This window comes from Daktulosphaira vitifoliae, unplaced genomic scaffold, assembly GCF_025091365.1.
Source record: "Daktulosphaira vitifoliae isolate Bord-2020 unplaced genomic scaffold, ASM2509136v1 Scaffold_2, whole genome shotgun sequence".
In the NCBI taxonomy this organism is placed as follows: Eukaryota; Metazoa; Arthropoda; class Insecta; order Hemiptera; family Phylloxeridae; genus Daktulosphaira; species Daktulosphaira vitifoliae.
Genome location: NW_026099573.1, coordinates 23,563,060 through 23,590,938, shown reverse-complemented (window position 1 = coordinate 23,590,938; position 27,879 = coordinate 23,563,060). Strand labels below are relative to the sequence as shown.

Here is a 27,879-nt window from a genome sequence, read left to right as displayed (position 1 = left end):
TTGAATACTAAATTAAAAAATATGTATTTCCAAATATTAATGATAATAATACAAGCAAAATTACAAAACTTTCTAGATATACGCAAACATTACTTTTTGCTCGTGTTTATTTAATAATAATAATATTAATAGGTAAAATTATAACAGTCCTTCCATTTCTTGCATAAATTGCATATAAGCATCATCTTTAGTCTGTTGTCCTACTTGTTGATTGTTTGCTGCAATATTAGTTTTAAGTTCTGCTGCTTTGTGCTGTTCCCAAGCATGTTCTCGGCGATTAGATTTTCCATCGTCTCTCTTTACTCTTATAGATGTGGGTAGGAATCGAGTGACATCTGCTGCAAGATTTCTATAGTAACAAAATAAGGTTAATAATGAATATATATGTGATTTGATGATTTTGAATTTAATTTAAAAATTTCCCAGTATATTTACTGTAGTATATAATATCATGTGTTAGGATAATTTTTCTATTTTTAATTATGTATTAAACATTAATAAGATAAGATAAGTTATTAACATAATTCTTAAAATACCTCATTTTTGGTTTAGCTTCAATGGTAGATCCTATTTGATGAGGTTCTTCGCGGTTAATTAATTGAGGTTCAGCACTCACAATATTTGGTGTAGCTGCTGTAGTATTAGGAGAAGGATTTGCATTATGGTGCATACCAGCATTATACCTTATCATTCTAGGAGGCATGCCAGGGGGAGGACCAGGAGGCATTCGAATATGCATACGTGGTGGCAGCCCAGGAGGAGGTCCTGGAGGTAACATTGGAGGACGGCCAGGTGGAGGGCCTGGGGGCATTCGACCTGCAGGACCACGATAAGGCATAGGAGGTGGAACACCAACAGGAATACCTTAAAAACAATTTTTTGTAAAATAAACAAAATGAGTACATATAAATAATTCGATTAATTGTTTACTTGGAGGTAATCCAGGAGGCAAGTGCCCAGAAGGTGTTGGTATTGAGGTATGATGTTCTTCATATTTATTGGATAAACTTTTTCTTTGAACTTCGTCAATCTAAAGAAAATATCAAACAATACTTAACAAATTCTTGATTTACTATTTATATCAAAACTTACTTCTCTCATAAACATTTCAATATCATCAGTTCTATTTTCTTTACTAGAATCATCTGGTTCAGCGAACCTTAAATTGCGTCTTGGAGCTAGTTTAAATTAATAACAAAGAAAAATAACATTATAGCTACTATATACAATGTTTTAAAAATAATAACTTTTAATTCATAATTACAAAAAAAAAAAAATATTATGATGATTCATATTTATATATTAGTTGCTTTTATATTTTGCTATTTTTACACAACAAAAAAAAAAATTTGATACATAAGTAATATATAGAACATTTTTTGAAGGATTTTTGACAGAATAACAATAATTTTGAAAACAATTTTTTTAGTTACATATTATTTTTGAATTATTAGCTATATAATATTTTTTTAATTCATAAATTATGAATTTTGTTTTTTTAAATAGAAACACATATTCCAAATTTTTAATATTACTTAATCTGTTTTTTAGTTATACCAATTTTAAGTTTAGAATTATTAAATTCAAATACATGTATAACATATGAAAGATTATACTAATCGGTAAGTAATGGATTTGTTTATGGCATATCTGTTCATAGGTACACAGTGTATTATCATGATTTTATCAACAGCAATTAAAAATGGTTCATATTTTCGATAAGTTGTAAATTTATTTTTAAGCCATCAGTTACAATATTTATTTTAGAACCACGTTTATGTTATCGCTCAATAGTGTTGAAATAGGCAACAACTGCTGCATATCTGTGAATAGCTATGCTATAAAAAAGCATAGCTATTAATAATTCACTACCTGTATTTATAATCCCTTGTATATTGATATACTTTAAATTCAAAAAATTAAAACTTTAAAATATAATTACTAATAAACGAATTTAGTTAAATAAAAAAATCCAATCCTATTAAAATAAAAATAATTAATCTTTATTAGGTAAAAAAATTGAAATATATATTCCTTAAAAAAAGTTAATAATCTAACAAGGCATAAGAGATGAACTTAAAAAGTATTTCATAACTAATAATTTAAAACATGTAGCAAAAAAAAAATTTCAAAATTATTTTTTTTCTGAGAGTAATTGAGTGGGTTATGGTTATATGGATATAATGATTAAATTTAAAAAATAAATAAGGCTTGCCTTAAAATTGTTATGTATATTACTTATATATTATCAAAGATCACCCAGTAACAGAGATGTCATTTCAGATTTTACTACAAAACAAGCAAGCTATAACACTTAATATGAAAATTGCCATAACAAAAAATGTTTAAAGTCATTGGACTCAAATTTTATTATAAATTAGACTGGGGTAAATGCTCAAGTTACCACTCCCAAATAACATCTCTGTTTATATATCAAATTACAGAAATATGTATTGCTATAATTATAAATTTAATATATTTTATACATTCATATTTTTTAATAACTTGAATTTTTATTTAATTTAAATTATTTAGAATTAAAACTACAACATTTTTTGTTTTTTTAACTGGTTTTATTATAGTGCTTTTTTTAACAAGGGGAGGTCATGGATTTTCATAAAATTTATATAAATTTAATCTATATAAAATAAAAAAACCCAGCACAGGGGGGTCGCGGCACAGTGGTGATGTGGCATAGTTGGATCAAGTATAATGATATCTGACAGTGATTAAAATCACTATAAAAAAAAACGCTTCGATGCAAATCTTTAGATAGTGTTTAATTTTAAAAAATTGGTGGATTATTCCAAAAGCTTCATAAACTGCTAGTTCCTTATTAATATCCTGATTAAGACAAAGTATGTCGAATAAAAAAGAGATTATTAGAAAATAGTATTTCCCATAAAAAAATTATATTGATCAATACACTTTTCAATAAGTTATAGCATTATAATGTTAAAAATGTAAAAAATAAAATTGAGAATTTTCACACAATAATAGCATTTGGTAGCCATTTTCACCTTGAAGATAAAATAAAGTCCGAAATTTTTTTTTTCCATGATAAAGTATATTACATTAGCTTTAATTTAAGATATATATAAAAGTGTCAGACTTTCCGGAACACTTTCAAAATTTAAGTTGAAAAAGTCAATTTTTTGTGAAAAAGTTGTCATTTTGAATCCCCCCCTGTAGGCAGGTAAAAAGTCAGATTTATAAAAAAAATATACCAAATGATAGGTAAAGACATCATGCATCTACAAAAAAAAGAATTATATTGATCCATACATCTTTCGAGAAGTTATAGCATTATAAAGTTAAAAATATAAAAAAGAATTTTTTTACAAAAATCGTATTTTTTTTATTAAGTTTAATGTCTGTTTTCACCATGAAGATAAAATAAAGTCCGAAATTTTTTTTACCATTATAAAGTATATTACATTAGCTTTAATTTAAGATGTATATAAAAGTGTCAGACCTTCCGGAACACTTTCAAAAGTTACGTTGAAAAAGTTCTACATTCTATATGCATTTTTATGTTTTGAATCCCCCCTGTATTTAGGGAAATGGTCCGATTTAAAAAAACAGTATGTCGAATGAAAGATGTACATAAATACTACTTCTCATGAAAAAATTGTAATGATTCATAATATAATGAATTGATAATGATTTAAAATTGGTAATGATATTATGCATCTATATAAAAAAGAATTATATTGATATGTTTATTTTTGAAAAAGTTATGACACTTTTAAGTAAAAAAAATTGAAAAAATTTCGAAAATTAGCGATTTTTAAATTTGTAATTTTTTTGGAGGTTTCCCCCTTTTACGGGGAACGAGGGAATTTTTTTCAATTTTTAAGGGTAATGTCTTCGACTAGATACGATTTGTGATCTTTTGACGTATCATTGAAAGAAATCGGTTCGGTGAGAGCTGAGAAAAAGTGGTAACAGACACAAAAAAAAAAAAAAAAAAAAAAAAAACACATCTTAGTAAAACTAATACCTTCTCAGCTTCCCATCGAAGCTAAAATAAGAGGTTTTTTGAATTTTTTGCCAATGCCCCCTTTAAGTCGAGAAAATTGACTTTGAAAATTTTTAATTAACTTAAATAGAGTCATTTTTCTTCCACAGACAATAACCTCTTATGCTCGAATCGAGAATATGTGATCCTATGACGCACAGATACGGAATCGATTCCCGTCAGGTAGTGGATTTTTTTCTTAATTTTTTTCACGGTTTTCTCTTTGAATTATTAATTTTACGTAATATATATAGTTTATAATACGATAAAGTTTTATCTACATTCAAAACACATTTGATAGTACAAGTTATCAATTTTTTAGTGATAAAATATGAATAAAATAAAATAATATTTTATGCACATAAATATAACTAATATAATATTAACCCAGTAAAAGTATATAAATTTTTAAATGGATTTTTTGAAAAGTTTAACTATATACTGAGTGTTCAGTAAGTAAGGAAACGGGTTTACATTGTTCTCATTGATTTTAACAATTTTCCTGTTTCCTAACATACTGAACAACCTGTTGCTTGTTCAGTAAAAAAAATGACAAATATTAGGTAAAATTAATAATTCAAAGAGAATATTGTGAAAAAATGTAGGAAAAAAATGCAAAAAACTCACTACTACCTGATGAGAATCGATCCCTAATCCGTACACGTCATAAGATTACGTAATCATGATTCGACCACAACAAGTTATTGTCTATGGAAGAAAAATGACCCTATTTAAGCTAATTAAAAATTTTCAAGGTCAATTTTTTAAACTAAAGGGGGCATTGGCAAAAAATTCAAAAAACCTCTTATTTTGTATTTAATATAGATTAGATTTATATAAGTTTTATGAAAATCTGTGACTCCATCACTGTGACCTCCCCTAGTAAGATAAAAATTAATATTGTTTTATACTATACAAACCTATTTCATTATCACTATCATCATCATCTACATCATCATCATTTTCTTCATCAGTTAATGGAGGAGGAATACCAGGAGGAACACCAGGAGGACGTTTTTTAGTTCCAGAAATTGGTGATAATGGTGGACTTCTAAATCATATATATATATTATAAATTTATTAATTTTATTATAAATTTAGAAATACATTATAACTTACGTGTACAAAGGTGGCTTTTTTAGAATACCAATAGGTGGATCAATGGTTACATCAGGAGCAGGTAATGGAATATTAGATGTCATTACAGGTAAAGGAATTTCATCAACAGAAACTTGCTGTGCTGTTTTAACAGCATCAAAATATGATATTAATTTGAAACGCCTTTTTTCATATTCAGATTCTGCTCTCTTAATTTCATGATACTTGTCAAGCTCATCTTTTACCTATTTTAATATCATAAATATAAATTAGTTTCTTAATTATTAATTGTTATTAATTAATTAATTAAAATTAACTGAATTATCAATATAATACGTTAAAGTATTTTATTATTTACTTACATACATCTTCATTACACGATCAAAAGTTTCCTTTAATTTTCTTCTTTTTTCCCTTAAAACTTTTTCATTAAGAGGTGAAGGCTGAACTACATTGTACTCTACATATTTATACAAATAATAAAAAATACTTAACATTTTTTCATTCATTCACTATAATTTAAACACAAAACTCCATAATTGAACCAATCATTGAAGACTATATTCTTGACTTCAATGTAACTCAAGTCATACTTATCAAATTTTCAAAATATGATTAAAACTTTTGTTTTTTAATATATAGGAGCAAGTAACAACAATTTTACATTCATTTAAACCAAAATTATTCTATACAAAAATCCAAAAAATATTTTTAATTATAAAAACCCAAGAACGTTTTGAAATTATGCTTATTATTTTTTACTAGTAGTATTAATTTCAATACAAGGTTTAACAAAAACAGTAAAAGCTTAATAAATATATAAATTCATAAAAAAAATAAATGATTTCCTATACTTATTACTTATTCATGACTTAATGTTAACATTAAATTTATACCTATATTATATTATTTAGATACTGAACACTAATTTTTGTAACTGAATTTATTATTCTATATTATTTGCATAAGACTAAAAAATCTTTTTTTTTTTCAAATAGCATTTTGTGAGTAGTAATTATATCTTATTTCTTAAAAAAAAATGAATGTTTTTTTGCAATTGACCACTTATTTATAAAGATTTAATAAATATGATTAAAACTGATATTAAAATAAATAAATTACCCATTTGGTCAATTTTTTCCATCTCAGATAAAATTTGTAGCGGATCTTTTCCTTTGAGAACAGTAGTTCTTACAATCATACGCTGTTTCTTATTTTTCTTCAACTCTTTTTTTCTTGCTTCCTTCCCTATAATCAAACATGATTACAAACACAATGCATTAACAAAATTTAATTTTTATACTTGAAAATTAAAAAAATTGAATACAGTAAATTTTACAGAAAATAAACTAACAACAGAAAATCTATATACATCGTATACTTACTAGCTTGATCAGTCGGATTCATATATTTACCACTTTTAGTGGTATTAATGGAACGGCGGCCCATTTTTAAACAGAAATTCGAAATAACTAAATTAAATATTCACTATGTTTATGAAAACTATTAAATTAATTGTAATCTCGATGGTTGATCAATTGTAATTGATAACAACAATAATTCAAAGATAGTGGTTTCTACCAGACTTAAAGTTAATACCATTATAATATAAGATTAAAAAAACTGCTAATCTGCACACTAGCACATGGCAGGAATGTGATAAAGAGCAGTGGTGGCGGCTAGTAGCTTTAAGACAACAACAACAACAATTCAACATTACCACCACTACTATAAAACTGCATCAATCATCAGCTGCTGCTGTCTGCTGACTAGTAGATTTGCCACTTAGTTATAATAGCATATAAATGAAGTCGTCATAGTCATATTTTCTTTTAATATTTAAATATTATTACTGTTACCGCTAAATTTATAAATAATAGAAAAAAATAAATAAAAAATTTGACAACATTTACTACGGAATGTACGACAATTTTAAATCGACGTGTTGCGCTCAAAATCTTAAAAAAACTTTAAGTGTGCTAATATAATAATATACGTTAATTTTTAACATTTTGGGTAAATGGCGAATACTGATGAACCATTCAAAGAAGGCTATTTATGGTTTCCACCCCATGGCGTTCTTTCACAACTTAAGGTAGTCAAAAATATCTTATAATTATTGAGAAACTAAAGAGTGTCCCATTAATAACAATAATTATAAAAATTGAATAATTTATTCAATTTTATATAAATAAAGTTATATTTTGTACTTCTATGTAGCTTATTATTGATATGATTATTATATATTTAATTATTATTATATGATTCAATTAGAAAAAAAATTATATGCTATANGTAGCTTATTATTGATATGATTATTATATATTTAATTATTATTATATGATTCAATTAGAAAAAAAATTATATGCTATATGTTCTCTATTATATAATGTGTTTAAATTGCTTCTGTTAGTGAAATTTGCTGACAATTATGACATATCTTCACTGATTGTACTAATAATTTTTTCAAATATCTCATTTAGTTTTTGAAAGAGATCAAAATTTGTTAATATATGTAGAGATGTCACATACCATTATAGAAATTATTGAAAATAAAAATTAGTCTCCATAAATTGAAATGATAAGTTCTGGAATTTTTACATAGAAAATCAAACTAACCCAATCTATATTTTCATGGACATATTCAAATAAAAATTTGTTTCTTCAAACTATTTTGAAATATCTTAACAATTTATTTTGTGTATCAAATGGAAGTAAGATATTACTAAATTGTTATAGATTTTTCACAAAACTATCACCAAATTTTTGTAGTATTTTCTCTGCTAAAATTCATTACTGAATTGTGAACTGATTCACAATCAATATTTGGTGAAAATCAGTTAACTAATCAGAATATACAATTATAAGAAAATTCACCATCCTATCCAACGTCATTATATCAAATATTATATAATTTAAAATCTGCATTATTTATTTATTAACCTTTATTATATTGGCACTCTTATTAGATGTTTAACTTGTTTGATGTTAATGTTTAGAAATCTTGGCAAAAACGATATTGTCGGCTGTTTAAATGGAGCAAACATGGAGTTGATCGTCTCGAAGTATTTGATGGTGTTGAAGATCAAAAATTATCTACTATTGCTTCTATTATACCTCTAGAAAGTTGTGTGAAAATTACTGAAGATGCTCAAAAACATCAACCTAATGTATTTGCTGTAAGACAATACCTAGAAAAATTGAATTACAATCATATTTTCTTTTTTAGAAATTGTATGAAAAATGGGGCGTAAATTAAAATGTATTGAAATATACCTTATAATACCGTATAATAAATTTCAATATTTACCCTCAAAACTTCCTTTAATATTACCTTTACAGATTAATCATTCTAATACATTTTTGCCACAAATTATTTTAAGAAAATAGTGAAATTCAAGAAATAAGTTTTATTAGGTACAATTCTAGAAAGTCCACATTTGTAAGATTTCATTTACCTTTCTTATGGTAGTTATAACTGTGCTTATAAAGTTTAACATTTCAATAAAGAGATTTGCAAATAAAACCAAACTATTGGATTGGTCTAAAATTTTAGTCAATATCTTTTTTTATGTAATAAGCACTGATAACACTAGCAGTTAATATTATTTTAAGTTTTAAATTCTTTTTTTACTTTAAAAATGTATTTAAAAAAAAAATTCAAAATATAATAATATAATACATAATTAGAAATTACAACAGATTTTTTCAATTTTAATTTTTATATTTTATAACATCTTTAAATTAATGATTTTATTGGAATTCCTATTATCTATGGTTGTTTATAATATATTTCTATTGTAAATTGAGACCAAAGAGAAAATTGTGATTAATAATTAAAATTGATTTTATCAGTAAATTATATGTTTATATCAAGTTAAAAGTTATAAATTAATTATTATTATTTACAAAATTATGAATATTTATAATTTTAGCTTCCTAAACATTTTTCTGGTTAATAGATATTACTTTCATATTTATGGAAGGGGTGGTCAAAATAAAAACTTGAAAATTCAGCAAATTTAAAACATTTTAATTTGTGGCATGTTAACAAGTTTTAATAAATTTTTTAAAAGATAAAAATAGTTTAAATAAAGTGACTAGCCTTTTATCTGACGCCCAGTTAAAGTGTTTATTAAATTTGCTGGTTTGTGCTTTAGTAGTGATACTGAAGTATTCTTATAGTGGTGGAGGCTTCCTCTCTGACATCCAGTCAAAGTATGTCACTAACTAGTTAATAATAATTAAATTACAAGATTTTTGTATTAAATTGAACTATTGCTTTATTGTTCTTTACTCAGATTATTAACTCTAAACAAATAGGTTAATATAAATTGTCTTACTTTGTGTTTAAACTTCTTAAGTAGTTTTAGTTTTAGTTATTAGTGAAGTGGATATAATTCCCATGTACTCAGACCTATTGGTCCATTGTGCATACCTCATACCGAATTGTCTTGATTCGGTTTAACACCTAAGTGTTATTACATTATACCTATCATTTTATAAGGGTGGACTATCAAATCACCTATCAAATTAAGTATCTCTCTGGGTTTTAGATTTTTAATATCTTGTTTTTCAAGAAAGGTTTACTCAAGAAGTTTGATCTTAATGTGGACAATACTTCACATTCGCACATTATGTGAAATGAGTCTTTCTCTTCTACTCCATACTTCCTGCACAATGGTGATTCCAATACCTTTATTGTGTAAAGATGTTTAAGCAAGTGACCATGTCCTGTCAGTAGACCAGTCAACGTGCTTATTTGATGTCTAGTTATGCTATTAATATCATCCAGCAGTAGACTGGAGGTCTTGATAAACATTTTAAATTGTGTTTCTCGTGTCTAAGTTTTAGACCTTCAATTTTGTCAGCTATTGCTCCCAGTTGATCTTGAGACTCCTGGTCTGCATTTGTTGACGTTGCTTTCTCTTTGCTAGTAGACGGCTCATAAAGTGTCCCGTTGTTCGCATTGAGACTTTCAAGTTTGACGATTCTTCTGCGAAGAGCCGCCAGTTCACGTTCTTGTTCTGATAGGGTGTCCGTAGGATCCCTGTTTGTCCCAAATTCGTTAAATAAAGGTCCATCACAGCAGAGCTCGATATTATGATAAGGCTGTATATTCTATGGTGCACCAGGTGCCATAGAAGATCCCAATGGTCACTTTACCTTTCGGCTATATACTCTGTGTCAAGTTAGCAACCCTTTCACTTGGTATGGCTGGATTAGGGAGTCCTATTCGCTGTTAGCAAGCAGGTATGCCTCAGCCTACCTGTCCCAACTAGCCAGAGTCATGACCGGCTAAGATCAGTGGTACGTGTTGCCACCCTCACTGAATTAACTAGGGTCTGCGGGGTTGTTAAGCCCTTGATCCTTACGGGTCCCCTTGTGGGTAATTTTGGGTAAAGTTTGAATCTTAATTAAATTGCAAAATTTTGTACGCACAAAATTTTAATAATTTTCCTTTTTATAGAATATAAATAATGTTTCAATGCAAATAATTTCATAACATGATATACTAATACAGGGTGATTGATTTATCATAAACCACTCTTTTTTTTTTTTTTTTTTTTTTTTTTTTTTTTTTTAACCTTTAACTTATATTTGTATATAATATTATATAACTTTAATTTGTAATGCACTTTGTTCACTGTTATAATTCAACCCAAATAAATGTATAATTAAATTCAACATTGTTCATCAAATACTAATTAACACTTTTGACCGTTTAAATAAATCAATATATATTTTAGCGAAAGATTCATAAAATAACACTATTTATTGTATCAATTATATTTTAGGTTTGGACTAAAACTGGAGTTCATCATTTTTCTGCCAATTCTGAACAAGAAATGACTGAATGGATTTGTGCTTTACAAGCAGTAGCATTTAGAGATAATGCTTCTAGACAAACTATTGAAGAAGATAACGATTTATATTGTTCATCAGGCGATGGTAATTTTTATAATTATATTTTAAAATAAATTGAAACATTAAATGATGTATAATAAATTTTGTGTATATTTTATAGCTGGAGTATTTAGTGTTAAATTAGTGCCATCCGATGCTAGTGTACGTTGTGGTTTAAAAGAACAACCATATACTTTAGTAGTAACTCCTGTTGCTCTTCAATTAAGAGAATCTGATGAAAATGATACTTTACTTTTAACATGGCCTTATCGTTTCATACGACGCTATGGCTATAGAGCAGGACGATTTACATTTGAAGCTGGTCGTAAGTGTGCCAGCGGTGAAGGTGTTTTTCATCTTGAACATTCAAACCAGCAAGAAATTTTTCGATGTATATCATCTAAAATGAAAAGTATGAAAAAATTATTAAGTGGTGAAGGATCATCTTCTATTATTTGTGGAAATAATCAGTTTCGAGCTGCTTTATCAATGATGGCTCGTTCTAGAAGTCCATTACCGCCATCTCCTACAAGCACCACTCCATTATTACTTGATAATGATTTAAGCCCAATATCTTCTACTAAACCTCTAATGCCTTTACCATCAGTACCTCCTACCCAATCACCCCCTCCACCACCATTAAAACCAAAACCAAAGACTTTATCTAAAAAAATCCCCAATATTTTAATCAATGAACCTACAAGCGATGTAAGAGAAATAAAAATCACTCCAGATGCTGCATATGAAGATGTTCAAGTCAGAAATGATGCGTGGAGAACAATGGGATTAGATGACCCTAATCTAAGTGATCAATCTTATGCTAGTAATACTGTAGTGCCAATAGATGAGTGTATGGAAAATTATGACCATTTACAACATTTCGGTTTTATATCAAAAACTGCCCCTGGTTATAAACAAATAAACCCTATTTGTTCAACTGTCAAACAAAAACCTAACATTAAAACAAAAACTATTATGTTACCAGCTCGAAAAGCTGATGATTCACATTATGGTTATGGTACAATTAACAAAAAAAATTCTACAGAAGAAAGTCGAACATCTAATTCTTCATTGAATTCTGTAGCGCATAATGAGTTACAATACGCTATGATCTTTAAATCTAATAAAGTCTAGTCGTAAATATTACGAATATTTTCTTAGATATCAATTCTTATCTTGGTTGTATACAATATCTTATTCCTTTACTATTTTTTAAATGACTGTTACCTTTAGCGGGATGCATGTTCATTACATCACTTTTAAGTTGCCATTTTCTTGAAGAGCTGTTTCAAATGTATTTATTTAATTATTTTTATTCAAATATTTATATTAATATATATAAGATGTGCAATATTTTAAAACTGCTCAAACCATAATTTAGGTCAAAGAACAAAAAAGATGTAATTCATGAATTTTTATGAAGTCTAACTTTATGAACAATAGTTTTACCAGTTATTAATTATAATTTTATAATGTGTTAATTATTTATTTTTGTATTATAAATATAACCATTCAGTATTTTATCCAATGATTTTTTCTAGTTGTGTATTTTAAGAGAAAGATTACAAATGTGTAAAATGATTATTGTGAGCTTCTGGTGTTATCTATTATAATTTATTAATTAAGAAATCGTTCAATGTTACTTTTTTTTTAATTTCACTTTTTTCAGTCCAAAGTACTTATTTTTTTATTTAACAGTATTTAGAAGTAATAAGTTTTTGCTTAATACTCGCACGGACAAAAACTAAATTATTTTATCATTGACATACAATAAAATGGGACAGTTTTCATTACTAAGTACTGTATCTAGTTAAACATTAACAATTTTAAAAAACAGCCATACAAGTAAAAACTAGATTTTATATTGAACAGGAAACAAAGAAAAATTATAACTGTTCTTAATTGAACCTAAGCAAAAGATACTATCTAAGATATTTGTTTTGTAAAAATTATTTGTTGAAGAGATAAATTAAAGATAGAATAGTTCATTAATTTATATTTTCTAAGATCATTATTTTCCAAGTAACATTATGTTACTTGATGAAATAATATTCTTCAGAAATCAAAATCTTGAGTTAATGTTCATTAATATGAGTCAACTTAATCATAATCTTAATTTAAAAAAAGTAAAATCTATTATTAAATTAATAAATGAACAATAAAAAAATAAGCATATTTTTCTTTAAATATATTTAATGATAATGATCAATATTAAATTTAACATAGTATCAATAATCGTTTATCAAATAAATATTTATAAAAGGTAACTAATAAAAAAAAAATGAAAATTAAAAAGCCATACATATAAATAATAAAAAGTATACTCATAATAAAGTAGTAAATATTAATTTGTTCACTGATCAAAATATTGTAAGAAATCTAAGATTGTATTTGTGACTTAATTAAAATAGTATTCTTACAAATGGTTAAAGAAATTTATATTTGGCACATCGCTGATGAAATTCATTTGTGTGATGGACTAAAAGTGAGTTGTTGTGTAAAATCACGTACTACGTCATTAAATGATTCTTCTGCATTCCCATGCTCAGAGTTTTTTATTTCTTCATTTAAACGACCTAATTTTAATCTAAAACACATTTTTTATATTTTTATTATAATCATTTTTTTTAATATTGCATAATATAAAACTACATACAAGGTGACAATATCAGCATTAGCTTGATGTATTGCAACTTGTAATGGTTCAACACCCTTTTGGTTTTTTAGATATTGATCAGCCTTATGCTTTAATAGTAAACATACTTGAGCAGTATGGCCTATAAGATATAAAAAAAATTAAAAAAAAATATATATTTATTTTTAAATTTGCATTATAATTCTAATTTCTAAAGAGATTTATTTAAAGATTTGTGTCACATTAATTAATAGCATGCATAAATTAACAACTATAAGAAAAAACCAAAAATCAATACCACTACTCACAATTTTAAAAACATTTTAAACTTTCATTTAAAATTTTATTAAACATTAAATTATATTTAGTGATGGGAAAGAATGCGTTCATGTGAACGCACTCGTATAAACTATACTAGAACAAATTCAAATTTTAGAAAATGAACTGTTTAATTCTGATTTTATACATAATAAAATCTTAATAAGATTGGTCAGTACCATAATCATAATACTGGGTTTGGAATAAATGTATTCGTAAAAATTCATTTATTTTTAAATGAATGAATTCTTATGTAAATTTAATTTTTACAGTATGAATATAAATATTAGATTTTATCATTATGAAATCTTTTATACAAGAATGTGAATTTAAATCAAATACAAAATTCATTTATCAAATAGTTTTAAAAGTAAATTATGATAAAAATGTTTATATATATATACAGGGTGATTTTTTTATCATAACCCACTCAATTACTTACAGAATAATAATAATTAAAATTTTTTTTTTTATTATTACCTTTAGTTACACATTATTCTTGAATTATTAACTATGTAATACTTTTTAAGTTCATCCCTTATGCCTGGTAAGGGTGTCAACTTTGTTTTTTTAAATGGTAACACATATTTTTAATTTAATAAAATGTTTGAGTTTTTAATTCAATAGTAAATGGCATTTGAATTTTTAATGAAACTTAATTTGTTTATTAGATATAAACATTTAAAGTTTCAAATTTTTGAGTTAATATATAGGTATAATACACAAGGGATTACAAATACAGGTAGCTAATTGATTTTTTATGACATCGATATTAGCAGGTACACAGCATTGTTATTATCAATGATAGTAAGGCACATTGTTATGAGTTTATAAATACACTAACTGACAATACAGAAAGTATATCTATTGATAATCATAATTGATAATAAACAATCCGTGACTGAGACAGCAATGTCATAAAAATCCAATTAGCTACCTGTATTTACAATCCCATGTGTATTATACATGTATATTAACTCAAAATTTTGAAACTTTAAATGTTTATATCTAATAAGCTAATAAAGTTATATTAAAAATTCAAACGCCATTTACTATTAAATTAAAAACTCAAACATTTTATTAAATTAAAAATATGTGTTACCATTTAAAAAAACAAAGTTGACCCCCCTACCAGGCATAAGGGATGAACTTAAAAAGTATTAGATAGTTAAAAATTCAAGAATAATGGGTAACTAAAATAAATAAAAAAAAAAATTTTTAAATTATTATTATTCTATAAGTAATTGAGTGGGTTATGATAAAAAAATCACTCTGTATATATATAAATCGCATCCTCTTAATAACATACGAAGTGATTCATTTATCAAAACTCATTCCTGTATTACTTATAAAATAAACTTCTAAATTTTTAGAATAACACAAAACTGTTGTTTCATCATCATAATAAGAAAATAAATGCAAATGTCATTTTTGAAAAATCTATCAAAAAACACCAAACATCAAACCACATAACTTTTAAGTACACAACTGATGGTGGGTTAATAATTCAATTATTGTTATTCACTTTTTATTAAATTTAAAATTAATGTAGAAATGGGTATATAGAAATAAATACATATTAGGATCAAATAGTTTAACACACAAATATTTCAATCTAAATTTAAGCAGAAATTAAAACTTCTTACTAGTAAAGTAAAAAAAAAATTATATTTTCGTGCCACTTAAAAAATTTATAAATTTATAAAGCTTATACTACCTATGTAATAAAATAATATCACACAATAAAATTTGACTTAAAAGAATTACCTAATTGGGTAGCATAAAATAAGGGAGTTTCTCCATCATCATCTTGAATATTAATATCTGCAGCATTTAAAATTAAATATTCACACGCCATAACAGATCCCTAAATTTATTATAAATAAATATTTTTAAAGTACTGGAAATTTAAAAAACTATAATTGTATGTTACACTATAAATAGCTTGGAACAAACAAGTTCGCCCTTTGTCATTAGGGTTCCTCCAATTCTTATTAGCACCCATTGCAATTGCATGACACATTACTGGGAGGTTATGTGCTGTTGCAGCTTTATATAGTAGCATATCTGGTTCTAGAGTAGATATATCTTCTTCTCCAACTAAAAATATTTTTAGTATAAAATCACTTTTCTTTATATATTTACAGTGTAAAAGAGTGAAATATCTCGATGTGTTAAAAATTTACCATCAACTCCATCATCACTAATAGTAGAGTCATCGTCACTACTAATTGCATCAAGAGATATTGAACCAGCATTACCCCCAATAATCATTACATTATCATCAGCCTCCTTTTTTAAGTTACTTTTACGTATAGATTTATATTGGATTCCTCGTCTACGAACTTTACGCACACTCCACTTTTTTGTGTCTGGATCATCTATTTTCAGTTGATTATTAGGAAGGGGTTTAACATAAAGGCGATCGACATACTTCTTTCTAATCCATTGTTCTCTGACAGAACTATTGATTAAAATACATACAAAAATATATCTATAAACGTGGTATTTTTGTGCATTGTTTTATAAAGAGATCAAGTATTTGGTTAATCACTAATTGGCTACTTTTGATAGTTAAACAATAAAAAATTAACCTTAAATCTCAAAGATGTATGTATTGAAAAATTGAAAAAAACTATGAACATAGTCGTAAGACTAATAAGAGTCGTATACTCTTATTGAACACACCTCGTATAGGTGTGTTCAATAAATACCCAGACTAAAATTATTACAGAAAAACATTTGATGTTATCGGTAATGTTATTATACCAAAATAAACTAGAGATAATGACCATTATTTTAATATATAATAATAATCATTATCTCAAATCAGTCATTAACAATACGCGTTCAAAGTTGGTCATTTTGTATGAAATCGCGATTTCACGATAGATAATATTACCGAGTAACACCTATATCAAATATTGTTTCAAAATTGGTAAAAATGCTACGGAAACTTTTGAATTGATTAAATTGGAGATGTTTCACAAAGCCATTGTGAAATTTTTGAATGGTTCAAAAATTTTAAAGAAGGTCGAATATCCATTGAAGATGACCATCGTCCTGGGCGTCCGTCAACATCAAAAACACATGATACAATTATTCTTGTTTGAAACAAAATTAGATATGACCAACGATTAACTGTCAGAGAAGTAGCCAATGAAGTTGGCATATCAATTGGTACTTGTCATTTGTTTTTATCAGATGAATTGGGTTTGAAAAGCAAAATTAGTGCCAAAATTAATAACCGAAGAGTAAATGGAACATCGTATTGAAGTCTAATTGGAACTAAAAAATCGGGTTTCTAATGACCCAAGTTTTATAAAATCAATTATTACGGGTGATGAAACATGGGTGTATGGAAATGATCCCGAAACCAAAGTTCAGTCATCACAATGGAAGACTGCAAATTTACCTCGTCCAAAAAAATGCCGTCAGGTCCGGTCAAACATTAAAGCAATGCTCATTGTTTTTTTCGATTTTTTTTATTTAGTCCATTATGAGTTCGTACCTACAGGTCAGATAGTAAATCAAGTATTTTATAAACAAGTACTAGAAAGATTAAGAGAAAAAGTATGCCGTAAAAAGTCAGAAGCATGAAAATCAAAGTCAAGATTTTTGCACCATGACAATGCACCAACGCATTCAGCAATTTTCATTTGTGAATTTTTGGCATCTAAAAATATAGCAGTGGTACCTAACCCTCTATATTCACCTGACTTATCTCCCTATGATTTTTTTTGTTTCCAAGACTAAAAAGTACCCTCAAAATGATTCGAGGACATCAACTAAACTATCCAGAACGCGACACAAGAGCTAAAGGCTATAACTATGGAGGACATTCAAAGGTGTTTCAAAATTGGCAAGACCGTTGGGAACATTATATTGAAGCCAAAGGACACTATTATGAAGGTGATCCATTTAAATAAATTGTAAGATTGAAATATATTTTTTAATAAATTTTTTCTGGGTATTTATTGAATACACCTTGTATAGCTAAATTTTACTTATAAAATAAAATACTTTTTAAAAGAAATTCAGAATTATTTAGTGATTGAAAAATTATAACTCACTCTTGACACTTTGCTGAAGCACGCACCACATTTGATGGAACATTATATTCATATACATCATTAACAACAGCATTCCCCACTTCAGCTAAAACTTTTAATATTTCTGGTTCCCAATCATCAAGTGTCAAAGAACGAACTTTACTATAATGTACACCAAGACTTCTATGAACACCAGAACACTCTACAATAATAAATATATACTGTACTACTCTAACACATTTACCATAAAAAATAAAATTACCAATACACAAAGTAATTGCCAAATTAATACTAGCCCAACTTGGGTTTGGTGCTTTGCAATCACAACATTTCTCATTTCCAGCAATTTTAATTAATACCTCTAATGTTCTGATTAAATATATTAAAGTAAAAAGGGTTAAACAATTAATTAAAATAACTAAAGATATAAAATTATAATATATATGTTAAGAATCTCACTTTGATTTTTTAAGTTTACTTGAATTCGACAGTCGATTATTTAAACTATTAAAATCATTTAAAAATTGATTATTTCCTCCTAAAGGACTTGTATTTCGTTGACCACTTTGTTGTATGGCAGCACCAATACCTTGTTGTAAAGCTTCTATCCATGATTTATATGCATGTTCAGAATCAGCTTGAAGTATATGACTCCTTAATAGAAGATAATTTAAAATAATAATTATAGAAACATAGAATCTCTTGTCTAATTTAAGAACTTTTAAATTAAATTTAAGGACAAATTACTTTGTTGGAGAAAGAACTTCAAAACAAAATCTTCTTTCAGCATCATATGCAGGTTTTACTGAACAGAGTCTTAGATCTTCTTCCATTACAGTAAATAAATCTTCACCTAAAAATTCAATTCTAATAAAATCACATGTGTAAAATATATCATATATAATTTTGTTAATATTGATAAAAATTAAAAAAGTGAAAATTCAAAAAAAAAAAAAAACTAGGAAATAAATATAAAGTTTATAGCAAAACATTAATATCAAATAAAATTTTGTTTGTAATTCCTTAACATAAATAATAATATATATTGTAAAGTAAATAATTACCACTCCTTTTTCGATAAGCCAGCTGATTATTTTTTAAATAAAACCAACGGCGATTCCATGTTTTAAATGCATTACTAGTTCTTTTGTACAAATAACCTTCAATACGTGATACTTCTTTGTCTTTAGCATTGATTTCATTATCATCGCCATTTATCATAACAGTATCATTGCTTTGTTTTCAAAAATATCAAACCTCAACATTTTTATTTGTTTAACACATTATAAGGCTACTAATTATTATGTCGTGACAATCAAATTGAAATAGTATTAGTGTTATTTTGAATTAAATATAAACGAATAAATAAAAATACTAATAAATAATTTATAGTGTACAAAAATAAAAAATATTGCTATTTATAATATTTTTAAGCCCCAATTCCATTATTTTCAAAATTATTAACCCTAAACCATACGCCATCTGTTTTACACTTTTTGATAACATGGTTTAAGTTACACAAGAAGTCAAAAAGTTAGTTTGATATTTTTTTTTTAGTCTATGTGATAAAGATATGTCAATATAAATTACACTTTGTTCTATTATTGTATATATCTTCTATCATAAAAATTTTAAAATATGAGCTTGAAACAATTAAAAATGAAAGTTTTTAAAATTGAGGAAAATATGCCACTGGACACTTTACTATATAATATTCATGGACGCAATGGAAAAGGGTTATTGATGTGTACTTAGTTGGTTGTCACGTCAAATTAAATTATTAATAATCTAAAAAGTACTACCTATTAACTAATTTATGGTGCTCGCCAAGTTGCTTTTCCATTTTTCCTGCTTCTATTATCATAACCTCAACTTCTTCATTTAAATTTTGAATAAAATCTTGTAAATCTTCGGTCAAAGTATATCCATGATGGAAATAAGTACTCCATGCTTGAATATAAGACAACAGCTAAAAATTATAAATAAAAATTTCTTCTAAAGAAAACATATTTAACTAGTATTACAATTTGGTCAATTTTATTACTATTTTTAAGTTAGCAAGATACATGTAAATAATTGTTATTAAATTAAGGATTCAAGAAAATAATAATTATTAATTATTACGATTATAAGGATTAAATAACAGTAGGCTGCTATATTAACTTGGGTAAGAAGCAGTTACAGCACACCAATAAATTTTAATCTTTTTTTTTTTTTATTATTTATAAATTTATTCCTAGATAATAAATATATTAACTAGAAAATTATTTTGTCATTGTATTGATCTTACAATGTTGAACTCATTATTTTTTTGTATTCATAATATAATATAAATAATAATGTGATGAAATCATGCACAATACAAATAAAAACATAATAAATTAATAATAACCGTTGAAAATATTTCAGGTTTTTTTCTTGCTAAAAGCATAGTTATACAATGAACATGATCCAGTGCTGCATGACGAAAAGCAATTCTTGCTGATGCAACTTGACTCATCAATTCATCAGCTTCATTAGGCCTTGATTTTAAAATCTGAGAATTTCTTAATAAAGCTCCATCAAGTTCAGATGCTGCTTTTTCAAAAGTATGTTTAGATTCTTTACTTGCTTTGATATCTCTAAATAAATTAATAAACAAATAATTTATTTCTTTGGTAATTTGACTAATTAAAATATCTCACTCCTTTACAAATACTGTCAAATTATTCAAAACAGTACGAGAGGCCTGATCTAAAAATGTAGTCAAAAATTTGTTCATTTCTTGGAGAGCATGTATTATTTTATTAAGATTTTTTGTTGATGATGTATCATCTCGAAAACATAATCCCATTTCCCAGAGACTATTAGCAAATAAGGATTGTTGACTGACATAAGTTTTTCCAGAATCAATCATTAAACTACAAACTTTAACAACCTAGAAAATTTAAATAAAACTTACCTCACTTCCATAAATTAAAAATACTACAAAGTGTGTACAAAATAATTTCTTATCTATATGTATGAAAATGAAGGGTATAGAGACAAAACTATTAACAATACTTTTTTTTTAATGTTTTTAGGGAAAAAAATTAAAGGCTACAATCATAATTTAACTTAGTTTACTAAATATATAACATTTTCATTTTACCTTGATTAAATATTTTAGTTTGATAAGAATTAAAAAATCTACAATGAAGAAATTTATAATTTTATTTTTTTTATGTTTATCATTCTCTCTTTAATGCTATACATGTATTGGATAGGACTAGAAACCTATATAGAAACCATAGCCCAGTGTATCGGAATCAAACCTTATAATAGTAATTTGGATCTTTTTATAAATACAAACTTCATATAATAATAAAACATATTCTTATAATATCTCATAACTAGTATTTTTGATAACTAGATATTAAATTTAAACATTGGCATAATAATGTGAGAATACGGGTATCATATCCCCTTATGACAAATATAATATATAGCAGATTCAACTTTTTTTTTCATTTGGAGAGGGAAGTGATAAATTTTTTTATGTACCTCTCCCCCTGATGAAACCCTAATTACACCACTACATCTAAATTAAATTTGTATAAATAAAATTTAAATGCATAATATTTTTTCATACATTTTTGTACTAATAATTATACAAAACATTTTATTTACTTTCTCGAGTCTATGCTCCAGCAAATCAATATTTGATTCATGTCGTTCTAATTGATTCCTAAAACATAAATTCAAACTTAATATAATATATGTAAATTTAAAACCATGGATATTATTCTATATATTTTAAGTGATAATGAAAATTTGAGGGAATCATACATCAAAACAAAGCATTTTGACATCATTTAATGTCCAGAGACTATTTAATAAAAAACAAAATTAATCAGGATTCAAATGAAATTCTAATGATTTGATAAGAATTTAGTAAACTAACATACTTCAACAGAAAAAATTTAATTCCTATCAACTCAACTATAACTTTAGATCATTTTCATAACAAAAAATCCTAGTTTAACTTAAATTTTCATCATAAAATGTTATCTTAGGTGAATTTTAAGTTAACAGTAACTGCTAAAGATAGTGCTTTTTTATATATAAGTAAAATTTCTTAACTTTTTTCTAATAACAAAGATAACAATTGAATAAAATGTTTAAATTAAATATAAAATACAAGCAAACCTGAATTTGGGCGAGTCCTGAAGACAGTCACTGACTGAAATCGTTTGCATAGTGTCAATTTAGGATAACTTCAATTTAATATCATTGTTGGAAGAAGACAACATTTCATAAGTAGGGTGACGTTCATTCTGCTTCGAAAACTAATAGAGCATATCGTATATCTTAGCTAATATGGTTGTAGTGATACGAAGAGCTAGTAGTATCCGGCTAAAACATGAATTGTATAAGTGACAGCGATAAGTGATTCCGTCAAAATTTTTAACATTAACAACGTTAAATTACTCACAAGACGGTGTGCCAGGAAGAATTGGTGCATATCAATTCATAACAGCAAGTTCTTCACTGAGCGCTACCTACAAATTGCAATTAACGTACTATCAGAAATCAGCAGCCGTCGCAGGTGCACTAATAAGTAGGGAGTGCGCGCGTAATAAATTTAGATAAGAAAGGAAGCAGTAGCGAATAGAATCACTTTACGAACGTCTGTTTGTTACTTTTTGCCCTTGCCACCCCCACTAACAAAAACGCGCGCGCGTCACGTGACCCGGTCACCGCCACCGCACACACCTGTCAATCGGACTTCCACCATAGGCCGTATGACCACTCCCGTCCCTAATAACTGAACACATGCCAGAGACTGAAAATTCACTATAATATATTTGAGAAACACTTCAAAAGCTTTAATAATAACATCTTATTTATTCTAATATGTTTGGAACCAAGTTATTGAGATGCCTTCTTAGCTTTTCTCTATTAAACTTGAGTACATTAAATGTACTCAAATTTAATAATGAAAAGATAAATTTTATGACTTCACACGCATTAAATTTTTTGTATCAGAGTTAATTAATATGTTTACGATCGAATAAAATACTTCATTTAACACAATTTATCAAAGCGTTACTAATGTATTGTAATTGAGACTCACTCATTGTTTTTCAACTATCATGTTTCAATAAAAATCATCTTATTTAAGGTTCCGTAGTTACATCACAATCCTTGAATCCTTAGTCTGTTACATTTTATCATAATTACATTGATAAAATCATCCTACTATCCCGTCGACCGTATAATAATAGCGTGTTAATTAAACTTGTTGAGCATAAAAATACAATTTTTTGTCTTATTCTACATTATTCTGACCTCTGCAAAATCAACCCCTGTTGGATCGACGCTTGCCGTTGAGAAGAGCGTCAAATATACGCTCTTTGTATTAAGAAATTTAATATTTAGTTAAAAAAAAAAAAGCCAATCAAATATGTAATGAAGTTCTCCCTCCTGTACCTTCAATATTTAGAAAGAAAGTTTAAATGAGATTATTTATTTTTAACTAATGAAAATTATACTACGGAAAAAATTTAGGATTACAAAAGATAATGTAAGAGATATAATAATTATATTATATCGCTAACGTATTTTAGCTTCGATGCGAAGCTGAGAAGGTATTGGTTTTACTAAGATGTGTTTTTTTTATTTTTTTTTGTGTCTGTTACCACTTTTTCTCAGCTCTCACCGAACCAAATTCTTTCAATGATACGTCAAAAGATCACAAATTGTATCTAGTCGAAGACATCACCCTCAAAAATTGAAAAAATTCCCTCGTTCGCCGTAAATGGGGGAAACCTCCAAAAAAATTACAAATTTAAAAAACGCTAATTTTCGAAATTTTTTCAATTTTTAGCTTCGATGCGAAGCTGAGAAGGTATTGGTTTTACTAAGCTGTGTTTATTTTTTTTTTTTTTTTTTTGTCTGTTACCACTTTTTCTCAGCTCTCACCGAACCGATTTCTTTCAATGATACGTCAAAAGATCACAAATCGTATCTAGTCGAAGACATTACCCTCAAAAATTGAAAAAAATTCCCTCGTTCCCCGTAAAAGGGGGAAACCTCCAAAAAAATTACAAATTTAAAAATCGCTAATTTTCGAAATTTTTTCAATTTTTTTTACTTAAAAGTGCCATTATTTTTTAAAAAATGAACATATCAATATAATTCTTTTTTATATAGATGCATAATATCATTACCTTTCATTTGGTATATTTTTTTCATAAATTTAACCCTTAACCTGCCCACAAGGGGGGATTTAAAATGACAACTTTTTCACAAAAAATTAATTTTTTTAACTTAAATTTTGAAAATGTTCCGGAAGGTCTGACACTTTTATATATATCTTAAATTAAAGCTAATGTAATATACTTTAATTTGAAAAAAAAAAATTTGACCTCTGGACTTGTCTTCGTGGTGAAAGTTGACATCAAAGTTAATAAAAAATTACGATTTTTGTAAAATAATTTTTTTTTATATTTTTAACTTAATAATGCTCTAACTTTTTCAAAAATGAACATATCAATATAATTTTTTTTTATATAGATGCTTGATGTCTTTACTTATCATTTGGTATATTTTTTTTGTAAATCTGACACTTAACCTGCCCACAGGGGGGGATTTAAAATGACAACTTTTTCACAAAAAATTAACTTTTTCAACTTAACTTTTGAAAATGTTCCGGAAGGTCTGACACTTTTATATATATCTTAAATTAAAGCTAATGTAATATGCTTTATCATGAAAAAAAAAAATTTCGGACTTTATCTTATCTTCATGGTGAAAATGGCTACCGAATGCTATTTTTGTGTGAAAATTTTCGATTTTGTATTTTCCATTTTTAACTTTATTATGCTATAACTTTTTGAAAAATGTATGAATCATTACAATTTTTTTATGAGAAGTAGTATTTATATAGATCTTTCATTCGACATACTGTTTTTTTAAATCGGACCATTTCCCTAAATACAGGGGGGATTCAAAACATAAAAATGCATATAGAAAGTAGAACTTTTTCAACTTAACTTTTGAAAGTGTTCCGGAAGGTCTGACACTTTTATATATGTCTTAAATTGAAGTTAATGTAATATTCTTTATTATGCGAAAAAAAAGTTTCGGACTTTATTTTATCTTCACGGTGAAAACGGCTACCGAATGNATGGCTATCGAATGCTATTATTGTGTGAAAATTCTCGATTTTATTTTTTACATTTTTAACTTTATAATGCTATGACATATTGAAAAGTGTATGGATCAACATTATTTTTTTATGAGAAATAATATTTTTTAATAATCCCTTTTTCATTCGACATACTTTATCTTAATTAGGATATTAATAATGAACTAGCAGATAATGTAGCTTTTGGAATAATCCACCAATTTTTTAAAATTAAACAGTATCTAAAGATTTGCATCGAAGCGTTTTTTTTTTGATAGTGATTTTAATCACTGTCAGATATCATTATACTTGATCCATCTATACCACGTCACCACTGTGCCGCGACCCCCCTGTGCTGGGTTTTTTATTATTTGGTTATGTTATCATGGATGTAATATGACTAAAAATTTTGGAGGTGCTAGAAATTATTTATGGAATAAATAATAACCTTTATAACCTATTTTGTAGCATCTATAGTACTTAATTTTCCTTTTGAGTGTTAACACATTAAAAACCACAGATTTAATGAGTGAAATGTATTACATATAAAAAATTATTCAGTGAACCAAGTCTAATTATCAAGCTGCTATTTCCGGACTGTTTAAAATTTACTCATTCAGTTTCTTAAATACAGGAAAAGATGAAATACGTATAGACTTACATTTAATTTTTGATTCTAATTACAAGCTTGGTTTACAAATGTATAAATTATTTAAAAGGTTTTAATTATAAGATTTTATTTAACGTTTTTTTTTATAAATTAAATAAAATATAGTAGTAGAATATTACCGAATTTATAATACTATTGTTAATGTTTAATATTTATTTATTTATTTTTATAATAATGACTACATTTAATTTAACCAGTTTTTTACCAGGATGTGTAAATAAAATGCCGTAGTGTGTGATTAATAATGCCTTTTAAAATATACCTAAAATGATCACAATTACAACATAAATTTTGGAGATGCATGGAAATTTTGGAGTGATCAGGGCTCAGGACTTATAGCACTTAAAATCCTCAAATAAACCCTTTCAAAAGCACTTAAAAACACTAGTATAAGCACTTTAACAAGCAATTGTAAATCATAAAACTCAACAAAAAAGACACAAATTTAAAATTATTTTTTAAAATTTTCGTTTTATATAATGAAAACTGCTGAATAAATAATAAATCTATATATATATCACATTCACGTAATGAATAAGTATAGAATTAAAAAATTTAACCCTAGTATTAACTAATTAAATTCAAAAAATATTATTTTAAAAATAAAAATATAAACAGTATAATAATATATTTGTTATATTATTATAAATAGCTGCAAAAAAATGTATTTATTCAATTAAATAATGAAATTTATCTGTAAACATATTTTACCATTATTGAATGATCTAATTTTTACGTAAAACGGTTTTTAAACAAAAAATAATAATTAGTTATTAAACCATAGTTTCAATATTTGGGTATCTAATTTAATTTCTCCCCTTTTTATAAATTCACATGTTATTTTCTTAATTTTTAGGGGACTAAGCACCCTTTAAACTACCTAGATTGTGATTATTTAAATATTAAACATAATATATAATGTTTAATTATAAAAATAAATAAACATTTTTTTTCAACCGTTAAAAAAAGGTACAAATAATTAATTTCATATTTAAAATCGTTATAACATAACATTAACATTTACAGCATTGTGTTACATTGTATTTCTAACTTTTTCATTAAATAAGTTATTATGGTGCCACGTTGATCAATAAAATTGTGTTCGTTAATTTTGGAATAAATCACCCGATGTTTAGTTAATGTAACAAAATATTGTTGACTCACGACAACTTGTGACATTAAAATAAATGCCTGTTGACTTCTTAGGAAAGTCATTTATATGCCAAACAGACGGTTAAATAACATTATTATTTTGATAAGTTAATATCGCAAATTAACTACTATACAACAGGACTAGGAACCAAAATTATTTCCGTTTTTGGTAATTTTTCTTATATTTAGGAAATAAGTTTTTTAATATTGAATTTCTATTTAGTTCATATTGATAAATAAAATCGACTTATCACGACTCCGGTTTTAAGTTATTCATTTAATTAATAACATTGTATACAAAACTCATTTATTTTGCCGCACTTTCGAAATAATGAAAATCATGCAATACGTTTTTGATAAAAATTTCTAGCTACATAATATCTATTTTATGTATTTTAAGTTATTAAAGGTATCTCAAGTATATTTTAAACAAAATATTAAATAACCATAATAAAATAATTAGTAGCCATTTATAAAATTTACCAAGATCAAAAAACCATAAAGTTTAGGGGCTAAGCCCCCAACTAATTAACCCAATGCCTATTGATTATTAGTCAGTCCAATGAGAGCTAAAAAATTTTATGGACAGATAAAAATTTTCTTTTTCTTATCCCTTTTTTGTTGTACCCAAATATAGATAAATAGTTTTGTAAACTCAGTATTTTATAATGCCTATTTTTTTATAACTCTAAAAATATATAGAATAATCTTCAAAATATGTTGAATTCAGAGGTTTTTTTCTGGAGAAAGGCTTAAGCATCGCACAACTAGAAATTTTTTTTCCATAATTGTCTAAAAATTGTACTCTGAATTTTATTTGATTATAATACTGCTTCAAATTATAAAAAATATAGATTTTTACACTACAAAAAAAAA

At 26.2% G+C, this 27,879-nt stretch overlaps 3 protein-coding genes across 5 annotated transcripts; 1 reads left to right on the top strand and 2 right to left on the bottom strand.

The window, feature by feature from the left end:
• On the bottom strand, window positions 1-8,204 carry LOC126898981 (WW domain-binding protein 11). Of its 3 annotated transcripts, none has more exons than XM_050673427.1 (9): window positions 8,063-8,204; window positions 6,242-6,367; window positions 5,482-5,579; window positions 5,141-5,364; window positions 4,942-5,072; window positions 1,093-1,178; window positions 931-1,030; window positions 537-864; window positions 1-349 (listed from the first exon to the last, which is right to left on the bottom strand). In XM_050673427.1, exons 2-9 carry the CDS (start codon window positions 6,318-6,320, stop codon window positions 139-141), a joined length of 1,257 nt encoding a protein of 418 aa, XP_050529384.1. In that variant the 5' UTR covers window positions 6,321-6,367; window positions 8,063-8,204; the 3' UTR covers window positions 1-138. The 3 variants fall into 3 exon arrangements, with proteins under 3 accessions (XP_050529384.1, XP_050529383.1, XP_050529382.1); XM_050673426.1 differs by lacking the exon at window positions 8,063-8,204 and adding an exon at window positions 6,505-6,680 and having other exon boundaries at window positions 4,942-5,069; XM_050673425.1 differs by lacking the exon at window positions 8,063-8,204 and adding an exon at window positions 6,505-6,671.
• Window positions 6,798-12,510, top strand: LOC126898980 (docking protein 2). Its single transcript, XM_050673424.1, has 4 exons — window positions 6,798-7,214; window positions 8,119-8,298; window positions 10,918-11,071; window positions 11,148-12,510. Exons 1-4 carry the CDS (start codon window positions 7,140-7,142, stop codon window positions 12,158-12,160), a joined length of 1,422 nt encoding a protein of 473 aa, XP_050529381.1. The 5' UTR covers window positions 6,798-7,139; the 3' UTR covers window positions 12,161-12,510.
• LOC126898974 (arf-GAP with coiled-coil, ANK repeat and PH domain-containing protein 2) lies at window positions 11,049-22,635 on the bottom strand. Its single transcript, XM_050673413.1, has 17 exons — window positions 22,485-22,635; window positions 22,199-22,405; window positions 21,680-21,737; window positions 20,716-20,948; window positions 20,424-20,652; window positions 19,834-20,000; window positions 19,096-19,265; window positions 18,779-18,884; window positions 18,491-18,685; window positions 18,294-18,400; window positions 18,053-18,233; window positions 16,166-16,443; window positions 15,913-16,079; window positions 15,747-15,846; window positions 13,683-13,803; window positions 13,447-13,613; window positions 11,049-11,426 (listed from the first exon to the last, which is right to left on the bottom strand). The coding sequence occupies exons 2-16, from the start codon at window positions 22,246-22,248 to the stop codon at window positions 13,490-13,492; spliced, it is 2,286 nt and encodes a 761-aa protein (XP_050529370.1). The 5' UTR covers window positions 22,249-22,405; window positions 22,485-22,635; the 3' UTR covers window positions 11,049-11,426; window positions 13,447-13,489.
• Window positions 22,636-27,879: the final 5,244 nt, after the last annotated feature.

What these genes read in the sequence shown, in the direction of transcription:
- LOC126898981 (XM_050673425.1), bottom strand. Translation starts at nt 6,568, where the DNA reads ATGGGCCGCCGTTCCATTAATACCACTAAAAGTGGTAAATATATGAAT. An exon ending in AAAAAGCCACCTTTGTACAC is followed by an intron (nt 5,073 to 5,140) that starts GTAAGTTATAAT and finishes TATATGATTTAG; the next exon opens with AAGTCCACCATTATCACCAA. An exon ending in GAAGCTAAACCAAAAATGAG is followed by an intron (nt 350 to 536) that starts GTATTTTAAGAA and finishes TTGTTACTATAG; the next exon opens with AAATCTTGCAGCAGATGTCA.
- LOC126898980 (XM_050673424.1), top strand. Translation starts at nt 7,140, where the DNA reads ATGGCGAATACTGATGAACCATTCAAAGAAGGCTATTTATGGTTTCCA. An exon ending in ATCAACCTAATGTATTTGCT is followed by an intron (nt 8,299 to 10,917) that starts GTAAGACAATAC and finishes ATTATATTTTAG; the next exon opens with GTTTGGACTAAAACTGGAGT. An exon ending in ATATTGTTCATCAGGCGATG is followed by an intron (nt 11,072 to 11,147) that starts GTAATTTTTATA and finishes TATATTTTATAG; the next exon opens with CTGGAGTATTTAGTGTTAAA.
- LOC126898974 (XM_050673413.1), bottom strand. Translation starts at nt 22,248, where the DNA reads ATGCAAACGATTTCAGTCAGTGACTGTCTTCAGGACTCGCCCAAATTC. An exon ending in CAGGACTCGCCCAAATTCAG is followed by an intron (nt 21,738 to 22,198) that starts GTTTGCTTGTAT and finishes TTTATGTTTTAG; the next exon opens with GAATCAATTAGAACGACATG. An exon ending in CACCATAAATTAGTTAATAG is followed by an intron (nt 19,266 to 19,833) that starts GTAGTACTTTTT and finishes TTGAAAACAAAG; the next exon opens with CAATGATACTGTTATGATAA.